We start from the raw sequence: 21,986 nt of genomic DNA on the forward strand, positions 1-21,986 counted from the left end.
GGGGATGCAAACTGGTGCAGCCACTCTGGAAAACAGTGTGGCGGTTCCTCAAAAAATTAAAAATAGAACTACCCTATAACCCAGCAATTGCACTACTAGGTATTTATCCAAGAAGTACAGGTGTGCTGTTTCAAAGGGACGCATGCACCAAATGTGTATAGCAGCACTACCAACAATAGCCAAAGTAGGGAAAGAGCCCAAATGTCCATTGATGGATGAATGTATAAAGAATAATATATATATTCTTTATAGATCAGTGGAAGAGAACAGAGTCCAGAAAGAAACCCATGCCTCTATAGTCAATTTCTGATGGAGGTACAAAAGGCAAATCAATGGGGAAACTAATTTTTCGACAAATAATAGATATGCATATCAAAAAGCGAAACTTAGGGCACCTGGCTGGCTCAGTTTGTAGAGCATTAAGACTCTTGATTTTGGGGTTGTAAGTTCAAGTCCCCACGTTGGAAGTAGAGATTACTTAAAAATAAAATTTTTAAAAAATGAACCTCAAACTTAACCACAGACCATATTAAATCAAATTGTCTCTGAGACCTATGTGTAAAACCTAAAATATATAAAACTTCTGGATGAAAACATAGTAAGAAATTTTAGTGCTCTTTGGTTAGGCAAAGTTCTCTGATAGAACACAAAAAACACAAACCAAAGGAAAAAAAATCGATAAATTTGACTTCAAAATTTAAAACTCTTCCTCTCAAAAGACACACTGAATATGAGGTGGGTGCCTGACTGGCTCGGTCAGGAGAGCATGCAACTCTTGATCTCAGGGACATGAGTTCTAGCCCCAGGTTTTGCATGAAGCCTACTTTAAAAAAAAAAAAAAAAAAAAGACAAGAAAGGCAGAAGACACAGATGACGAGAAATGTAAACACACATATGAAACAGACTTGTATCTAAAATACACATGAGAGGCACCTGGGTGCCTCAATCGGTTAAGCCTCTGACTTCAGCTCAGGTCATGATCTCTTGGTCAATGGTCCGTGAGTTCAAGCCTGGCATGGGGCTCTGGGCTGACAGCTCAGAGCCTGCAGCCTGCTTCAGATTCTGTGTTTCCCTTTCTCTCTGTCCCTCCCCCACTCATGCTCTCTTTCAAAATAAATAAATAAATAAATAAATAAATAAATAAATAAATGTAAATGTAAAAAAACAAAGAAAACAAAATAAAATCAGTTCGTGAGATTGAGTTTGAGTCCCCTGGTGGGCTCTGGGCTGACAGCACCTGCTCGGGATTCTCTCTTCTCTCTCTGCCCCTCCCCTGCTCCTGCTTGTGCATGTGTGCTCTCTCAAAATAAACTTTAAAAAAATGAAATGTACTCAAATTGGTAAACAGAAGTTTTTAAGGACATTCAGAGCATATTATAAGCACTGCACATAAACGGTGATGAAAACCAACTTTAAACTCATGAATTTTTTAAATAAAAATTTAATATGTATGCATTCAAAGCTCTGCTTTCTGGAGAAGTCTGACAGAGAAAAGACAGCTAAAGTATTTTCAGTGGAAAAGTTCTGAGATATTTTTAGGGTAAACAAGGCTATTTTAATCAGGTCAAAGTTTTAAGTGAAGAAAAACTATTTTTGGTTTGGAAAGCTATTGAATATGCTAGAATAGGCAAAATGACTTTAAAATTATAAATATATTAATATCTTAAGATAATCTTAAATCCCTAAGCATCTAATATGCAAAGAGCATTGATCTTCTTCTATAACTGATCTTGTTCTAAGTGCGGTTTTTCATATATGTAGGGTATGTTTACTTGGGGGAAGGGGGTGTTTAAGGGAAATAAGGGCTGGATCTGGAGAAGAATAAAAGAAATCTACTAAGAAGAAGAAGCATTCATTCATTCGTTTCTCACCCAATCTTTAAATCCAGCCAAGTTTCTGGACCTCTATGAAGTCCCTTCTGTTATTTCAACGATGTTTATATTAGGAAATACCATCAAAATCATTTCACCCAGGTAATGATTCAAAAAAAAGCTACTTGATGGGCTTTGAAGTAATGGTGGGGTTCAGAGCTGCCAGCCAAGAAAGAATCCTTGAAGAAGTCTTTGGTGCAAAAACGGTGATTTTATCAAAGCACAGGGACAGGACCCATGGGCAGAAAGTTGCAGTGGGGTTGTGAAGAGTGACTGATTATATACCTTCAGGTTGGGAGGGTGTTAGGGACAGTGTTTTGGAAGCAAGGTTTCCAGGACATTGAGGGGCTAGCTGTTATTAGGAAGACATCATTTATTACTGTTTAGTAAAACCTCAGACATGAGACCCTTCAGATGTGTATCAGGGGCCATGTGCTTCAAGTCTAATTGCCAACATATACTTGGAGATTAAAGATAAAAGAGGTTTGCAAAGGAATTTTTATGTGTTTAAGGAGACTCACAGGATCCTGGGGGCAGGGAGCAGGATGATGTTAAGCCAAGATACCCTTTTGCCCTAGCAAAGTGTAATCATTGAGGCAGCTGAGCTCCCAGAGGAAGCTCCCTCTGCCTCTTTCAAGGACTTGTCAGTGGGCTGTAGGCAACAGGGGAATTTAATTTTTCATTTCCCACATCACCATGGTAAGCATTTAAACCCCCTTTCATCTTGATGAGGGTGATATGAAGGCCCCAGGAACGGCATCTATAGGTTTCTGGAGATAAGACTATGGAGAAGATTGTCTTTTTCTTGCAGTGTACTGTTATCTGTAAACCAAGGAGACTCTTGTGCTGCATGACTCTGATCTCTATCACTCAACCATTTGTTTTTCTTTCTTTTCCTTTGGTCTCGGGTAGCCAGTGAGCATCTGAGGAAGAGCACTTTTATCCCACCTTGGAGTGGCGGTGTGCGCGCGGGGAGCCTGTACTTTGCCCTCAGCTTGCCACACGCTCCCTCATCGCTATTGACTCTACACGTTATGGGGGCGGGACTGGGGGGGGGGGTGGTGGCGGAGGGCGGGGCCCCATTCTGGAAATCCACGGAATCGGTTCCCAGGGGCAGCTCTCTCCGCCCCCTCCTGTGCCTTCCCACTGCCACGCCTTTACCCCAGCAGTTCCTGTCGCCGGTAACGCCCTCCTCGGTCCTTAGAACGGAAAGCCTACTTTCCCGGTCCACCTGAGCCGCTGAACTGGTTCAGCTCAGATCCCTCGTCCCCTGTCCCCCGACACACTTCATGTATGCACCATCTCATTTTCACCTTTACTGACGCACCCGCGGTCTTGTTCTGTTTTTCTGTCTCCGCGCCACCATTTCTAATTCGGCGGCTCGTAGGCGTCAAACCTCGGGCTCTGCAGCCGGACGCAGCTAACGTCTCCGGCTCCAACCGCCGAGCTCGCGCGGGCGGCGGAGGCGACTAGGCGGCGCCGGCCCGGGCGGCCTCGCCCCTCCTTCCGGTCCCGGCGGCGCGCGCGGTCACGTGGCTGGAGGCCGGCGACGCGCGCGGCTGGCAGGCTCGGCGCTAGGTGAGCGCGCCGGGTGGGGTGCGAGGGCAGCTGGGGTCCTGGGCGCCCGGCGGGAGTCTCGCGTCCGATCCTCGCGCCGGGCGCTGCGGGGGTGCGTGGCCAGGCCTGGCTGGTGGGAACGGCGGGTGGGAAGGACCCCGGCCCTGGGCTACTCCGATTCGTGCAAACCCGGCAGGTTGCGGACACGCTGGCACACTGGCTGTTACTTTACCCTAAACGCTAGTTTATAATGGTCTCGTCTCACGTTAAAAAAAAAAAAAAAAAAAATAAGGGATAGATTTGAAAGATTCTGTTTCTACCTTTTCCTTCTTCTCCTTTATGATTATTATTATTTTTCCTATTAGTATTGAGCCTTAAAACTACATGTCCTGCAACAGAAAAAGGATATCGGTAGAAATTACTGGGAAATCCCAATAGAGTGTGTGGTTTAGTTAATTGCATATATAAATATTAACTTCTTAATTTTGATACATGGACTCTAATATTAACATTAGAGGAGTGTGAGCAAAGGGTATACAGGAACTCTCTGCACTATCTTTGCAACTCACTGTAAGTCTAAAATTATTTTCATAAAAGGTTAAAAAACAAAATGCTACAGCAGTTGTATAGCAGACCATTGTTCACCAGGGAGGGCTCAAGTTAGTTCCTCTTTGCCAAGCCCGACAGGAATTAGGTGTCTGTTTGATCATCGTGTTTGCTAGGGCAAGTATTGTCAGGCTAGTGGGTGTGGCTGTTTCTAGTCCAAGTTTTCTGGGCAGGAGTCTGTTTCTTCATTTCGGTCTGTCACAGGTCTTTGGACAGGTCAGTGAGGTAAGGATACACCTTGCTACTGTAGGGGCGTGTGCAATAGACATGTCAGGAAAAAGGACTATTAAAAAGATACAGGGGTACCTGGCTGTGTCGTTTGCAAGAGCGGTCACGAGTTCAAGCCCCATGTTGGGTGTAGAGATTACTTAAATAAATAAAAACTTAAAAAAATTAAAAGGTACAATACAGAGCTAGGAAGGCTGAGAGGTAGGAGAAATCACGTCTGGCTCAGGGGTGTCAGGAGGGCTCCTGGGAGGAGTGGCTGTCATGAGCTGTGGGGGACTTGAGATGGAGATGAGCACCAGCAGAGGCTTGAGGGTGACTGATTGCCCTGAGGAGGCCTGGGCACAGGCCTGGGCACTTTTCTTTCTTTCTCTTTTTTAAATATGTATTTATTTTTGAGAGAGTGCAAGCTGGGAAGGAGCAGAGAGAGAAGGAGACACAGAATCTGAAGTAGTGTCTGCTGACAGGTCAGAGCCCAACAGTAGTCCCGAACCCACAAACCACAAGATCATGGCCCAAGCCGAAGTTGGACGCTTAACTGACTGAGCCACCCAGGTGTCTCAGTGCAGTTCTTAATGGAACCACAGAGCATGTCTAGGAAGCAGTGACAGCTGACAAGTGAAGTAAAAACGAGTCTCATTGTAGATAATAGGGGGACACTTTAATTATATATGCCATGGGAGCCATGGAATGTTTTAGGGCAAGAGAGGGGCATCATTGGATCTGTGCTTGGAGCAGCACTGTATAGGATGGCTTGGGAACTATTGGTTTCTCCCGGGAGAGGTAATAAGAAATTCAGCCAGGGTTGTGAAGTTAATATCCGAAGAAGGATATGGTCTGGGGAGATTTTTGTGGGCCTAGACATCTTGGCATCTGAAGGGATCAAGGAAAAGAGAAATCCCAAAGTTTTGGACCTGGGTGTTTTTGAGCATCGTTGATACATTTGCAGAAATAGAGGATTCAAGATGAGATCTGGGGTGGGAGTGGGGAGGCAGTGAATTTGGTTTTGAACGGCTGTGTTTGAATTGCTGGCAGGATATCCCGCTGGAAATGTGTATGTAAGTGTGTTTAATAGTGGAAACCAAACACAGCAGGACAGAAAGAGGAAAAGGAGCCTGAGCAGGCAGACATGGGGCAGTTCATCATTCCTGTGAGGTTTGAGGGGCTAAAGTCAGCCAGGGGCCTGGGCATGGCAGAGCAGTAGTGTCACAGCTTCTGCACAGGTAGAGGTGGCCAAAGAGGAAGTCTAGGTCTTGGATTTAGCAACTAGGAAGTCAGTGGTCCCTTTTCAGAGAGTTGTTTTAGTGCAGAAGTAGGAAGATTGCTCACTGGCTGCAGTTGGTTCATCCTGTGGCCTTTCCCAACAGCGGGCCAGGAGCTAGAGATATGGCTTCTAGTTCTGGTGCTGTCACTACCTGTGTAATTTGGGGCCAATCGTGGAGAGCTTGTACTAGCACAGAAAAATAAAACTGGAAGGACCCTTTATTCCTAGCAACCCTGAATAGTCCAAAGAACTAGTGTTCCATGTGGCACATGTTGGTAAAGCTGATCTAAAACCAGAATTTTAGAGTCCTAAAGAACCCAAACATCTTATCCAGCCCTCCCATGTCAACAAAACTGATACTCCCAAACTCTCATTTAGTAAACTTTGATTTGAAATATATCACATTGGGGCGCCTAGGTGGCTCAGTCGGTTGAGCATCCTACTTCGGCTCAGGTCATTGCTTGGGGTTCATGGGTTGGAGCCCCACATCGGGCTCTGTGCTGACAGCTCAGAGCCTGGAGCCTACTTGGGATTCTGTGTCTCTCTCCCTCTCTGCCCCTCCCCCACTCGCACTCTTGTCTCTCTCAAAAATAAACATTAAAATTTTAAAAAAAGAAATACATTGATGGTTCCCAAAATAAGCCTATAAAGTAGTAATGCTTAAACTCATTTTGGAGATTGGGAAACATGCTCCGAGAAGTTAAATGAAGTGCCCAAGATTACAGAGCAGCACACGGTGGAGTGAAATTTGAACTCAGACCTCCGGAGTCAGGGCCTTCTCTGTCACACATCCTGCTGGGTCTCCCTGCTTGTCAACATTGAATATATTTAGAACTGGCTGAGTGGAATGTTAGTAATTTCAAACATTTCCCTTTCTTAGAAGAAATGTGTTCTTAAAGTTTAATTTATTAACGTTAGGTATATAAAAAGGGGGGGAGTATAAAGCCAGCAGTTCCAAAAGTTACATTTTTAAAACAGTAGAGTGTCGAATCATGGAAAAGCTCATTATGTTAACTGTGAACAGCTGGAAAGACCAAACCATGATACCTGAATTTATGTGGCACATTAAAAAATATTCTTAGCCACGCAGCCCAGCCACCAGAGCCTGCTGCTCCCCTAGGCCCAGGTGATACCTGCAGTACATACTGCTGGGTAGAGACAACCATGGGGGCTGTGACCCCAGGCAAGCAGATGAGATGGGCCTGCACAGGAGGATGAGCTGGAGCGAGTGCCATGCCCTGATCCACAGCCACCCCAACACACAGCCTGTGGAATCTGCCAGGCCAGGCCTTCCTCAGCAGGCTGGGTCCCTGGGGCTAGGCCAGGCTCTCGGCTCCAGAGGACTGGGGAGCTCTCCTGTCCCAAGAGCCCACCCTGTCCCACCTCCTAGGAGCCCGGGGTCCCAGGACCGAGCCCCACCTGGACTTTGTGGACAAGAATTCTGGTCATCCTCAGCTCTCTCCACTCCCAAAGCACACTAACCCAGCACTGAGTTGGGAGCTGGACAGGGCTGGGGCATTTGGGATTGGGGCAGGGCTGGCCCCAGGGCCACCATCCCCAGGCACGCTAAGATGCAGACTCCAGGATGGGCCATTGATGTACAATAAAGCTCAGAAGACCTTTCCAGAAAATGATATATATTCTTAACTAATCCTGCGATTGCTTACTCTTTCCTCTTACTACTTTTTTCCTTTGTGTTGACCAATTCCATTTTCTCCACTGCTGGCTGCCCAGCCCTGAGCATATCCTCTTAACATAGGCGTGAGAGTGCATTTATAAGCAGGAATTTGCACTAGAGGTAAAACACAGCTTCTTAGGGATTATTCTCTGATTCAGCAAATAATTTCCTGTCTATCTTGATGAATAAAAATAGACAAACTTACTTATTTAGGAAATAAACTTGTAAAGGAACCAAGATGATTTTGTAAAAATTTGGGGAAAAAACACTTTTACTTTCAGTACTGTTAGATGTCATAAATGATAGAAATGTGGCTTATTCTGATGTTAAGCTCATTCAAATTCTTCAAATGACAGAAAGCAGTAGCTAAGCAAGTCACAGTGTCTGACATTACGGGTCAGGATTCAGAACCTGGTTCATTCTCTCGTTAGCTATGTTACTTAACCTCTCTCTGTGCTTGAGTTTAAGTGTCTATACTTAAACAGTAACAGGATTGTCTTGAAAAGTGAAGATTAAATGGAATAATCTAAGTAAAACACTAAAATAGTGCCTAGCACACAGAAAATAAGCACCAAGTGCTATTATTATATCACTGAAAAAGAAATTTTTGCTGATTTAAAGCATCTAGTTTAATAATTTGCTTATCTGGGAGGGTACAACTGATCAACACATTTCTCATCTCATCCCCTAATGCAGTAAAGACCCCTTATTTTTTGTGTTTAAAATTCTTGAAACATATTATGGAGGCATAATTTACATATAAGATGCACCATTGTTAGGATGCGGAGTTTTGACAAACCATCACTCTAGATGCAAGACTTTTCTACCACCTCACAAAAGCTCTTTCATGCTCTCTGCTGTCAGCCTTTCTCCCTAGGCAACCACTGATCAGTTGCCAGGATTTCACTAGAGTATGGGGTTCCAGTGTTACATAATGTCTCTGAGACTCATCCATGTCGTTGCGTGTATTAGAAATTCATCATTGCTGAATATATTATGTAGTATGGACTTAACACAGTTTGTTTTTCTTTTGCTGGACATTTGTGTTTCCAGTTTGGGGCCAATTTGAGTAATGCTGTGAACAGCCATGCACACATCTCTGTGTGAACATAACGTTTTCATTTCCCTCGGGTAGATACCAAAAATGCAATTGCTGGATTGCCTGTTTAAAAGAAACTACCAGACTTCTCCACAGTGGCTGTACCATTTTATACTCCTGCCAACTATGTATGACTATATCTGTGGCAACACTTACAATTGACAGTGGTATGTAACAAAATGTCATTTTAGTTTAAATCTACAGTACCCTGACAACTAATGATGTTATGAATGTCTTTCTATCCATGTACCTTCTTTTATGATGTTATCTCTTCAAATCTTTAAGGGTTTTTGCTTTTAAATATTGAAAGTAGATGATACTTTAACCCTAAACACAACTAAACCCCTTCAAACATGATCAGATTTATCTGGCATCTGTGTGTGTGTTTGGGGGCGGGGGTGAGGGCATTAAGTTTATTTATTTATTTATTTTGAGAGAGAGAGCTCATGAGAGTACACGGGAGGGGCAGAGAGAGAGGAAGAAAGAATCCCAAGCAGGCTCCACACCGTCTGCACAGAGACTGATGCAGGGCTCGATCTCACAAACTGTGATCCCAAGTCAAGAGTTGGATGCTTAACCAACTGAGCCACCCAGGTGCCCCATTTGTGTGGTTTTAAAAGTGGAAGAGTAAGAGAAACAACTCACTAAGAAATGCAAGACTAAGATTTAATTGTTTTTTAAAGTCCTGGTAAGCAATTATTAAGTTGCAGGATATATTTAGAAGAGATATCAGGTTGTTGTTGTTATTTTTTTAATGAGTCTTGGGGAACCTGGGTGGCTGAGTCAGTTAAGTGTCTGACTTCACCTCAGAGCATGAGCTCACTGTTCTGAATTCAAGCCCTGGGTCAGGGCTCTGTGGTGACAGCTTAGAGCCTGGAGCCTGCTTCAGATTCTGTGTCTCCCTCTGTCTCTCACTCAAAAATAAACATGAAAAAAAGTAAACAGTAAAAAAATGAGTCTTGAGAAAAGGAGGAGATGTTTCTTAACAACTACAGCAAAACAGCTGTTTTGAAATGCCTGGTGGTGAAAGTCCTTCCTGTACTACTGTGTACAAGAGGAAGAGGGCTGAGCACTTAAGGCACTCTCCGGCCAACAGGTAGGTGCCTTCAGCGGTCCATGGTCTCCATGCAGGGAGGGCTCAGTGATGTACTTTGGAAGGCATTTTCATCTGGAATGTTTTCTTATGGGAAGAGGGCAGGCAGTTAGCCCCACAGTATTCACGGTGGAGTCATGCTGAGGTGACAGTTTTTCAGCCCTACAGGCAGGGAATTTGTTTATTTTTTCATTTCACTTATTTAAAAAGTATTTATTGAGCACCGATTATGTCTCAGAGACTGTGTTAGTCATTGGGAATGCAGTGATGATCCCAAAAGACAAAACCTTCTACTCTTTCAGAGCTTACTTTCTACTTCTAGAGCATCTAGAGCAGGTTTGGGCCCTGGCAGAGGAAAAGCTGCAGGTCGCCTTGCCTTTTGAGAGGCCTCGTAGGCAGGGCAAAACCACCTTTGGCTTTGCCAGGCTCCCACTTTAGTACTACCTCCTGCCTTTCCGTGGCACGACTTGAAAAATGAGTAAAATATGGAGGGGTATGTTAGAAGGCCCTAGGTGCTGGGGTGGGGGTGGGGGTGGGGAATAAATCAGGGAATCGGGAAGAGGAGGAGTTTGTAACTTTAGATCTGGTGTCAGTCACTGAGCTGTCACTGAAGGAAAGACCCAAAGGAGGTGAGGAACCAGTTGAGCAACTGTCTGGGGGAAGAGCACTGCAACCAGAGGGAGCCCTAGCTCTGCACCAGGAACGCTGGGAAAGCCAGGGTGGCCAGCCTACAAGGCGGGCGAGCGGATGAGGGGCATGCGAAGGAGGGCCATGCGAGGGAGGTGAGCCACCGAAAGGGCTTTGGCTTTTATGCTTCAACAGTGGAGGGCTTTGAACACACCATCTGTTAAAGAGAGGGTACCTCCTTCTTTCCCACTTATCGTTGTCTCAGGTACAAAGACCCTGCTGTGTCTGCAGAGGAACAGAAGATGTTTGTGCAGCACGCAGAGCTACAGGAGAGGCTGTAAGAGCCATGAGCACCTGAAGTGCACTCAGGGCCATGAAGGGACAGGGGCAGGCAGGGTCCTCTACATACTCCTTGCAAGTCCCATTTTGCAGACACTCCCTGAATTTTACATAGCTCCTAGGCTGGTGAAAACTAAACCTCTTCTCTTTCCTCGGTAAAGGCTGATTTGCTTTATCCTGATCGGTAGATTACTGGATTCAATAAAAGGTTTTCCTGCTTCCTTACAATTCACTGCAGTCTTTGGAATCAGAGGTTGATCATTTCCTACCTAAAAAGTCCTTAAATGTTAAATAACTTGAACTGGGTTGCAAGGGATGTTCGTGTGCTGATGCACTGCTGGGATAGTTGTCCCTGTATAACAGAGAAAGAAACTTTTCTCTCCACCGAAACCCCAACTTTATTATACTGATGGTTTTTAAACTGTTTTCTTAACTACAGATACCCTGTTTTTCCTTATGTTAAATACGTCATCTGGCTGATTGATGAGCAGGTTGGCGAGGCTGCCGAGTGAGGCAGAGGTGCAGACCTGGGAAACTGAGGACGATGACATGGCAGAAGGCGACTTAGGGTATGGGCTCGGGAGAAGGCCCGGTGGTATTTATGAAGTGCAAGTTTCACATCTGTCTACATCTAGAAAAAGATCCGATGGAAAGAACTTTAGCCCTCCCCCATTTCCGGGAGCAAGAGAAGAAAGAAGTGGTGCCATTTTTCAATATTCCAGGAATAAGAGCTCCCAAGATGCACACTCAGAAGAGTTCAGCACTTACCACTACAGACGACAAAGTAGCACTGGTAAGAATGCCTCTGGCCCTCTCCCTCCTCCTCCCTTGTGGATTTCATCAGTGCCTTCACCCTTGCAACGTAAGACAGTAGGTCACTGTAGTGGATTTTGGGAATTCATCATCTTTATTCACCTCTTGGGATTGGTGATAGCACAAATGTAACTCATGTTTTTATTTCCAATTTGGTACAAATTGTGAACTATGGTAGTTATTCTGCATTAATACAGATATGTTAGTGATATCAATGATTACCTACCTTGCTTTTGTGGGTGTGTGATTTAGTGCTATGCTTCATCATTTTTTTTTTCTTATTCACTTATTTATTTGGTACCTGTTATCTGCCTGAGGCAGTTCTAGGCTCTAGGAACAGCATCAGTGAACAAAATAGTCTCCGTGTCAGAGTCCACATTCTAGTAGAGGAGAGAAAAAATAAATCTACCAGTAATAAGTGTAGGGACACTGAATATTTAGAGGGTCGGAGCATGCTATTTCAGGCAAGGGTCAGGGGTACCTCTCTAAGGAGGTGGCTTTTGAACACCCTAATGAACTGATGCCTAAGGTACTTATCTGGGGAAGGAGTGTTCCAGGCAGAACATGTATGCTGCTGGTTATTTAAGGAATGTCATGAAATCCTCCCCCTAAAAAATTAATCTCTTTTAAAAGTAACCTTTACACCCAATGTGGGGCTCGAACTCACAACCCCAAGATCAAGAGTTGCAAGCTCCATTGACTGAGCCAGCCAGGTGCTCCTCAAAAAATTAATCATAATTTATCATAACCAAAAATAAAGTATGCTATATTATTAAGGAAAGAATAAAACTCAGAATCACATTATGATAGAATGTTACAACCCCAAAATGGTTGGGAGGAGCCCAGGAGTGTCTCCATGCCCACACGGCACAGCTCTTTTCTGGCTGAATCCTTTGTAATCCATGTTGTAAAATATCCCCCACCCGAGTGGAACAAACACAAATTAGAACATGAAAATAATGTAAGAAATATGGTTTTAGATTTGCCAAAAGCATGTTGCAGATGGGAATTTTATTGGCATCTTTTCAAAATCCTTCTTGAAATTAGGATGGGATTATTTATATATTTTTCTTTCAAGTCCTTGTCACACATAGAAGATGGGTTCTGCTTTGCAAGGAAGATGTTGAAAACTGCACATGATGCTAAAATACCTTTATAAAAATATGAGGAAGCCACTAGGATATAAAGATGTAAAAGTATGAGCTCCTGTGTTGTTGGGTTATGGAATAAGGATATTGTATTGGTTTCTTATTGCTAATAGGTCATTTCCAAGTTACCACAAATTTAATGCCTTAAAGTAACACAAATTTATTATCTTAGTTCTATAGGTCAGAAGTTCAAAATGGGTTTTACTGGGCTCAAACCAAGATGTTGGCAAGGCTGCGTTCCTTCTGGAGACTCTAGGGGAGAATCCATTCCTGTGCCTTTCCAGTTTCTAGAGCTCACTTGCATTCGTTGGCCCATGGCCACCTTCCTCCATCTTCAAAGCCAGCAATGGCTGTTCAAGTCTTTCTCATACTGCTTCACCCTGACGCTGACTCTCCTGCCTCCCTCTTTGACTTATAAGGACCCTTGTGAGTACAGTGGGGTCACCTGGATAATCTGGGATAATCTCCTAGTCCTTAATTTAATTACACCAGAAGTCCCTTTTGCCATGTCTTCCCAGGTTCTGGGGATTAAGATATGGTCATCTTTAGGGCCCTTGCTCTGCCTACCACACGGATTACTACAACACAGCATGTCACTGCCAAACCTGTGTCACTTGTCCCTCCTTGGAGCCCCAGTCATCAGAGTAAAACCATGATTTGCGTTTTGCCTTGGAAACTGTCATATTGAAAGTTCAGAACAACAAAGGAAAAAAAGCTGTTTTGAGAAGTTTTTAATGCCCCTCAAAATACTGTTTCTAAACAACTTTTCTTCCTTTTGCTTCTTCTTAATCTTCTTGCTTGCAATTTACCATTTTAATGTTTTTCTTTTGCCAATGAGACCACACTGAACATGAAGCTCCTAGGAAGCTCAGTTTAATGTCTCAGTTGATTACATTAAGGGGAGAATGACTGAAGTTACAGGAGACTTCTAGTCATTCTCCTTGGAAAGAAAATTAATTTCAGGTTATTTCTTAGATATTCTTATCACTATATCGATCAAAGTTAAGCCAAACACCAAAATTTATTTCACTCACCAGCATTTACGTTTTTAAGTCCTGTGTTGCATGTAGTAATTAATTAACCAGTTTGTTAAAAACAGTTTAATAGAGTCCTTTTTTAAAAGTCTTTTTATTCAAAAGTGTCTTTTCATTTGTGAAATGTTTTAAGCTGCCTATTTTTATCATTATTTGGTTTGTTACAATTCTTTCCTCTTGACACAAAACTGTATTTGAGATTTTATTTTATTTATTTTTTAATGTTTATTTATTTTTGAGAGACAGAGACAGCGCAAGTGGGGAGGGGCAGAGAGAGAGGGAGACACAGAATCTGAAACAGGCTCCAGGCTCCAAGCTGTCAGCACAGGGCCTGATGTGGAGCTCGCACCCATGCACTGTGAGATCATGCCTGAGCCGAAGTCAGTGCTTAACCAACTGAGCCACCCAGGCACCCCATGTATTTGATAGTTTATAAACAGATGTCCTATATTCAACTAGTTAAAGAATGTATTGAAGTAGTTTTTTTTCCCCTTAATACAGATTCTAATTCAGAATTGTCAAATGTGGAATTAAAGCAACGTCTTCATGATACTTTAGAGGTAAGTCCTCTGGTTTCTATAAAAATTCTTATGTGAATAAAGCCCACTGATGGATATTTTAAGTAATACTAAAATTGTATGGAAGTCAATGTTGGCTTTCCAGAGAATCACAGTGTAAAGTTCATAACTTTCAACTGGCCTCCTCTGTTTCTTATCCCCCTCATCTCTCAAGAAAGCTATTTACGTAAACATGCCCTCCAGTCCACCTTTCTTTTGTCCTGGAGAGAACAGTTATAAACTTCCTTCCTTCTGTTTTCCCTGTGTATGAGGCTTGAAATAAGGGGACTACTTAACCTCTTTGAAGTCAGAAGACCAGCAAGTATTCTAGGCATTCTGAGGCCCCTCTGGGAGTAAGAATTTCTGTGGGGCGCCTGTCTTTTGGGAAGCAGGAAGCCCATCTTAATATGTGTGTGTGTGTGTGTGTGTGTGTGTGTGTGTGTGTGTGTGACTCTTCTGGTGAAAGCTACCATATGTGTTTTGTTTTCTAGGGCTACTGTCACAAAGACCATAAATAGGTGGCTAAAATAACAGATTTATTCTCACTTCTGAGGCTAGCTATCTGAAATCAAGGTGTCAGCTGGCCATGTTCCCTCTGGAAGGTCTAGAGGAGAATTCTTTGCCTCTTCCTAGCTTCTGGAGGTTGCCCCTGACCATCTTGGCATTCCTCGGCTTACAGCTGCTTCTCCAGTCACTGCCTCTATGGTCACGTAGCCTTCCCCCTTTGTGTCTGTGCCCAAATTTCCCTCGTCTTAGGATAGTGGTCATTGGATTGAGGCCTGCCTAATCCAGTATGACCTCATCTTAACCTGATTATATCTGCAAAGACCCTATCTCTAAATAAGGTCACATTCATAGTACCGGGAGTTAGGATTTGGACATCTCTTTACTTGGTGGGGAGTACACAGTTCAAGTGATAATAGCTACTGTAGCTCTGTGGATGATCATGTGCCTATTTTATGTGCTTTAAAGATTTTTTTCAGATTATTAGCTTTGTGGTCTAAAAAGTAAAGACTTGGACTTTTAGTTACAACTGGATAGTCAGAGTCTCAGTCTAAAGCCTGCCTAGGCCACTTATGAAGCCTGAAGGAATTTCAAACCTCTTCTAGAAGGTCAAAGTGCTTAGAGTCAGAGTACACACTGAGCATACATGTTAACTATCCAAATTTGGAGTTGCATATCTTGCAGATAGGTAAACTAATCTTACTTCTCTCCTTAGGAGGTAGAAATTCTAAAAACTGAACTTGAGGCATCTCAAAGACAGCTTGAGGGTAAAGAAGAAGCACTGAAAATTCTTCAAAGCATGGTAAGAAGTTTGTTAAAAATTCTAGGTAGTATGGTTTTGTTTTTTAAAACAAAAGCATCTGTGTTTAAAATAGTTTTTTTTTTTTTTTTTGGAGGCATAGATTTTTAAAACTGTTTTATCGAGGTAAAATTATATACCATAAATTTCACTTGTTTTTGGCATATAGTTTATCTTTACTGGAGTTGGATAATCATTGCCACAATCTAATTCTAGAACATTGCCAGTATTCTCCAGAAGGAACCTCTAACCCATTAGCAGTCCCTCCCATTCCCATCCCCAGCCTCAGGCAACCAGTCATCTCCTTACTGCCTTTTGGATTTGTCTTTTCTATTTCACATGAATGGAACGATAGGACGTGTGTCTGGATGCTTTTAGTTACCATGTTTTTGAGGCTTATGCCCGGTGTAGTACTGTCTTCCTTTTTATTGCCTAATAATATTCCATTGTGTAGACATACCACATTTTGTGTGTCTGTTCACCAGTTGATGGGCACTTAACATTTTTTCCTCTTTGGGGCTATTGTGAGTAACACTGCTCTATTTGTTCATGTACCAGTCTTTATGTGGAAAGTTCATTCATTCATTCTCCTCTTCCTCAGGAGAGCCAAGCCAAGATCTTCTGACTTTTGAACTACCAAATTCTCCATGAAAGGTGGTCTCTGGAAATTCTCTGGTTTTCTGCTGCCTTAGAATAAAAATGTGAACCTTACTGTGCATAAAGGAGTGATGAGAAATTTAATTTATATGGATATGACTTTTATTTTTCTTAGGCAATATTTGACAAAGCCACAAGTCACACCCAAGTGATGCTTCAAAAAACTGTGGAACAAAAGAGATCCTTGGAGAAGGTATTTGCCACTTTTAGTGCAGACTTGTTCCAACTACCAAGCTTTCCTTTAAAAACCACCAGACTAATGGGTAGGTCTGCTGGTTGTGCTTCTGTTTTACACAGTCCCCTTTTGGAACTTACAATCCAAAACATTGTTACATGGACAAACAAGATTTCTTTTATTTCCTCATTTTAAGGTAGTAGGAAGCTTGCCAAGTTGACACTTACTATTTTTCTTCTCTTTCTTCTTCTCTTTCTTATTGCCTGGCAAAGCCTGCCTCTCTCTGACCATCTCATCATCACTAAAATGGTAGTAAAGTATCACTTTGGAAGGTCTTGTTCCAGTTCTTTCTGAACCCTCCCTCAATGGCAGTGTCTTGGGTTCACACTCCCAGGAGCGGATTTTGCTTGCTTCTGGGTCTGTATAGGTTGGGAGTGGGGGCGATGAGGAATCTAGATTCTGAGAAGCAAAGTTTGAAGCTGAACAATGTGAAATTTTTCTTATATAAGTAAGCTCTGGCAAAGCTTTTCATGAGTGCTAAAAAGTCACATTGTACATGTTTATGAATGCCATACTCTTTTTGAACAATAATTAGCTTCACTTTAACCTATTTCTGTTAAATGATTAAATGATTTATTTCAGCTATTCACAATGTCCTGAAGTGATTTGTAGTAATTTTCCATGAAAAATGCTATTTTCTTTCTATAGGAAATAAATGCCTTGCAATGGGAAATAGAATTTGATCAGAATAGATTTAAAAATATAGAAGAATCGTGGACCCAAAAATATGACAGGTTTGTATATTTTTATTCTGTAGTTTTTCTTTGGAAGTCCTTAAAGTGTGTATAATTTATTTACTTATATTTTTATTTTTTTAATATTTAAGTAGTAATCTCTACTCCCAGTGTAGGGCTTAAACTCATGACCCCAAGATCAAGAATCACATGCTCTTCTGACTGAGCCAGGCAGGTGCCCCATAAAGTGTGTATAACTTAAATGAGGCTTAAGCTTTCTTTTCTCTTTCTGTGAGCTGTGAATATTATAAAATTCTAATGCTTATCTGCTTTACTGTTCCATATTTTTGTTAGTATTATCTTTTTTAAAAAATATAAGCTATATTTTATTTATTTATTAAGTAGGCTTAATGCTCACAGTAGGGTTTGAACTCACAACCCCGAGATCAAGAGTTGCATGCACACACTACCAACTGAGCCAGCCAGCTGAGCTCCCCAAAAACTATATTTTATATATAAAAAAAATTTTTTTAATGTTTTATTTATTTCTGAGAGAGACAGAGAGGCAGCGTGAGCAGGGGAGGATCAGAGAGAGAGGGAGATACAGAATCTGAAACAAGCTCCAGGCTCTGAGCTAGCTGTCAGCAGAGCCTGACGCAGAGCTCAAACCCATGAATCGTGAGGTCATGACCTGAGTCGAAGTCTGATGCTTAACTGACTGAGCAACCCAGGTGCCCCTAAACTATATTTTAAAAAGCAATGTGAGGGGCACCCCAGTGGCTGAGTCTGTTAAGCATCCAACCCTTGATTTTGGCTCGGGTCATGATCTCACTGTTATGGAATTTGAGCCCCACATCAGGCTCTATGCTGTGAGACGGAGATCCCGCTGCTTGGAATTCTCCTCTCCTCCACCCCCGCTCTTCCCCGCTTAAGCTTGCACGATCTCTCTCTCTCTCAAAATAAACGTAAAAAAAAAAAAAAAAGCAACAACCCAAAAAAAGCCTTTAGGGGTGCCTGGGTGTCTGTTGGTTAAGCGTCTGACTTCAGCTCAGGTCATGATCTCACAGTTCATGAGTTCAAGCCCTGCACTGGGCTCTCTGCTGTCAGCACAGAGCCCACTTGGGATCCTTTATCTCCCTCTCTCTCTGCCCCTCCCCTGCTTGCACGGCTAGCTCTCTCTCTCTCAAAATTANATGGGCATGAAGGAGGGCACTTTGGGGATGAGCACTGAGTGTTATGTAGAAACTAATTTGACAATAAACTATTTGTAAAAAAAAAAAAATAAATAAAATAAAATAAAATAAAATAAAATAAAATAAAATAAAATTAGAAATAAAAAAAAAATTAAATAAGCATTAAAAATAAAAAATAAAAAATTGGGTTCCTGGGTGGTCCAGTTGGTTAAGTGACTGACCTCAGCTCAGCTCATGATCTCATGGTTTGTGAGTTCGACACATCAGGCTCTGTGCCTGGAGCCTGCTTTGGATTCTGTCTCCCATTCTCTGTCCCTCCACCACTCACATTCTGTCTCTCTCTGTCTCTTGAAAAATGAATAAACGTGTAAAAAAAAATAAATTTAAAAATAAAGGGAACTTGAGGGCACCTGGATGGCTCAGTTGTTAAGCATCTGACTTTGGCTCAGGTCATGATCTTCTGGTTGGTGAGTTCGAGTCCCACATTGGGTGAGCTCTGTCTGTCTCTGTCCTCCCTGTGCCCCTCACTCATTTGCTCCCTTTCTCTCTCTCTCTCTCAAAAAAACCAAAAACAAAACAAAACAAAACTTTAGGGGTGCCTGGGTGGCTCAGTTGGTTAAGCATATGACTCTTGGTTTCAGCTCAGGTCATAATCTCATGGTTCATAGGTTTGAGCCCCGTGTCAGGCTCTCTGCTGACAGCATGGAGCCTGCTTGGGATCTCTCTTTCCCTTTCTCTCTTAAAAAATAAACATAAAAACATTTAAAAAGCAATGTAAAAGCCGTGTTTTCTAAGTCATTTTATCATTGGCATTTGTTTTTCAAACATCTTTTCAGCAATTTTTATCAGTGTAAATTTGTTTAGTAACTTTATAACACACATAAAGTCAATCATCGAGAAACTGACTTGATATCTGGGGTTCTGGATGGCTTTAGTACCTAATTTTTAATTTATTATTAACTTTTAATCTGAGATAACTGAACATGTATAGAAAAGTTGCAAGAACAGTAAGAATTCCTGTGTATCTTTCTCCAAGATTCTCCAAAGTAGAACTTTACCACATTTGCTTTAACATTCTGTCTCCTGCTTTGTAGTTAAATATATGGATAAAGATAGATACCTGAGCCATTTAAGAGTAAGTTGCATATAAGGCCTTATTATTCTAATACTTCAGTTTGTGTTTTTTAAAAAGGGACATAGTCGGAGCACCTGGGCAGCTCAGTAGTTTAAGCGTCTTGCCTCTTGATCTTGGCTGGGATCATGACCTCCCAGATTGTGGGCATGAGTCCTATGTTGGGCTCTGTGCTGATTGTGCAGCCTGCTTGAGATCCTCTCTCTCACTATTTCTCTGCCCTTCCCCTGCCCATGCTCTCTCTCTCAAAATAAACTTTAAAAAATAAATAAAAATTAAAAGGCATATAACTCTATCATAACCATAGTATAATGATCAAAATTAAGACATTAACCTAATATTCTTCCTATTTTTAAAAGTTTATTTATTTGAGGGGCACCTGGGTGGCTCAGTTAAGCGTCTGACTTTGGCTCAGGTCATGATCTCACGGTTTGTGGGTTCGAGCCCCACATCAAGCTCTGTGCTGACAGCTAGCACAGAGCCTGAAGCCTGCTTTAGATTCTGTGCCTCCCTATCTCACTGACCCTCCCCTGCTCATGCTGTCTCTCTCTCTCAGAAATAAATAAAATAAAACATTAAAAAATTAAAAAAGAAATAATAAAGTTTATTTATTTGAGAGAGTGGGGGAGGGGCAAAGAGGGAGAGAGAGAATCCCAGGTAGGCTCCATGCTGCTAGCACAGAGCCCAATGCGGGGCTCTGAGTCCACGAAGCCATGAGATGATGACCTGAGCTAAAACCAAGAGTCGGATGTTCAACTGAGCCACCCAGGTGCCTCCTAATAGCCTTATTTAATCTACAACCCTTATTTAGATTTGCTAGTTATCCTAGTAATAATACCCTTATATCAAAAGAGAAAAAAGAAATTCCCGTGTTCTAGGATCCAGTCCAGAATCACAGGTTGCATCTGGTTGTCACATCTAAACTTAAGTCCCCTTTAATCTGAAACAGTTATGAGGAGTGAGGGAGGGCAAAGTGAGGGGTGGGGGGAAAAACATCTGGAACATTTATCAGTGCTTCTTTGTCCTTGACATTTTTTGAGGAGGACAGGGCAGTTTTATAATATCCTAACGTGGAGATGTCTGGTACTTCTGAATTTGATTCAGGTGATGCATTTTGGACAATATTACCACTGAAACCATGTTGTGTTATCAGTGCATCATATCAGGGGGCCTGCAGTGTTGATCTGTCCTGTTCTTCACTTGTGAATGTAGACTATGTGGTTAAGGCGTGGTATCTGCCCTGATTTTCCACTATAAAGCCATCATTTCTCCCCTTGTGATTAATAAGCATCTTGTAGGGAAATGCTGTGAGATTATGTGATTTATCAGATTTACACACTAGTTTATACATCCACTTATTCTGCCTGAAGCAATCATTACTATGACAGTTGCCAAATGGTCATTTTCTAATTGTTATTCCTTCTACATTTATTTGCTGGCATTTTACCTTAAGAGCTTTTTTCCTCCCCCATTTGTTTATACCAAAATGGATTCAAGGATTCTTGCATTATTCATTGGGTTACTATCATAATTTCTTTTTTGTGTAAAGTTTTCCAGCTTCGGTCAGTGGGAGTCCCTTCAAGATGGTGCCTGTGGCTTTTTTGACACCTCCCTGTTATTGCTGGAGCACTTTCTTGTGGTACAAGATACGTAATAGGCCATTATGCATACAATATTAGGCATCTCTCCAAGGATCCCTGGTTCCTTTTAGTGGGGAATGGTGTTTTGAAATCAAGATCTTAGTGTGAGGTGTGCTTATTGCTAGTGGAGGTCATTTCTAGGAGGTCCTCTGAGAGGACGACTGGAAACACACACACCACCACCACCACCACCACCACCACCATCACCACCACAGGGTGCATTTGAGCCTTACCCCTTTCCACATTTGTAACTTCCAGTGAGAAACATGGCTATTTTCACCCAATGTTTGCTTGCTTGTTCTGTCACAGACTATGCAGAAAGTAGCTTAAGAATTGACGGGGCGCCTGGGTGGCTTAGTCGGTTAAGCGTCCGACTTTCGCTTAGGTCATGATCTCGCGGTTCGTGGGTTCGAGCCCCGCGTCGGGCTCTGTGCTGACTGCCAGCTCAGAGCCTGGAGCCTGTTTCTGAGTCTCTATCTCCCTCTCTCTCTGACCCTCCCCTGCTCATGCTCTCTCTCTCCTAGAAATAAATAAAAATATTTAAAAAAAAAAAAAAAGAATTGATTAACACACACAATTGCAAAACCAAACTTGCTATCTAGAGTTCAGAACTATTCTGAGAGGTATACTCTGAAATGTCATTCTCCCCACCACGCCCTCTTCCCCATTCCCAACCTGCCATCTTTCCTTCCCCTCACCATCTATAATCAGTCTGTTTTCTGATTTATCCTTCCTGTTTCTGTTTGCATAAATTGGCAGATATGTCTGTTTTCTTATTTCGCTTTCTCATACCAAAGAACAGCTGACTGTACATATTCTTTTGCACTGTTTTTTTCCTATTTAACAATATATCCAGGAAACCACTCCATGGTGTATTCAACCATTCTCCTATATATAGGCACTTAGATTGTTTCCAGCATCATGCAGTTACAAACAGTGCTGCAGTAAACAGCTTTGACATACACATTTTTGTGTTGGGAGATGTACTTTTAGTGTAAATTCTTAGAAGTAGAATTGCTGGATTCATTAGATGTTATCAAATTCTTGTCTATAAGTCTAGTACCATTCTGCATTCCTACTAGCAATGCATGAAAGTGCCTCAAGAGAATGTGTCATAAATCTTAATTTATGCCCATTTAGTAGTATTGTCTTCATTTTTATATTTTGTTTTCGTCGCACAGAATCCAGAAAATTCTGATTCACACATAGAGATTTGCACTTACCAGTAGACTGCCTTTTAG

General features: G+C 42.2%; 1 protein-coding gene across 4 annotated transcripts in view; it reads left to right on the forward strand.

Moving 5' to 3' along the window:
* Window positions 1-3,367: 3,367 nt before the first annotated feature.
* CCDC125 (coiled-coil domain containing 125) overlaps window positions 3,368-21,986 on the forward strand; it is a 29,166-nt gene continuing 10,547 nt past the window's right edge. Inside the window, exons 1-9 of one of the 4 annotated variants that reach the window (XM_039256053.1) lie at window positions 3,368-3,449; window positions 8,337-8,467; window positions 9,296-9,396; window positions 9,987-10,175; window positions 10,799-11,152; window positions 13,856-13,914; window positions 15,131-15,217; window positions 15,987-16,064; window positions 16,755-16,840. In XM_039256053.1, coding sequence (XP_039111984.1) covers window positions 10,843-11,152; window positions 13,856-13,914; window positions 15,131-15,217; window positions 15,987-16,064; window positions 16,755-16,840 — 620 coding nt within the window. In that variant the 5' untranslated portion in view covers window positions 3,368-3,449; window positions 8,337-8,467; window positions 9,296-9,396; window positions 9,987-10,175; window positions 10,799-10,842. Of the gene's footprint in view, window positions 3,450-8,336; window positions 8,468-9,295; window positions 9,397-9,986; window positions 11,153-13,855; window positions 13,915-15,130; window positions 15,218-15,986; window positions 16,065-16,754; window positions 16,841-21,986 lie in introns of all 4 variants that reach the window. The other 3 variants (XM_039256055.1, XM_039256052.1, XM_039256054.1) reach the window with 3 other exon arrangements.

The sequence above is a fragment of the Hyaena hyaena genome, unplaced genomic scaffold (assembly GCF_003009895.1).
Source record: "Hyaena hyaena isolate Hyena2069 unplaced genomic scaffold, ASM300989v1 scaffold_558, whole genome shotgun sequence".
Taxonomy (NCBI): domain Eukaryota; kingdom Metazoa; phylum Chordata; class Mammalia; order Carnivora; family Hyaenidae; genus Hyaena; species Hyaena hyaena.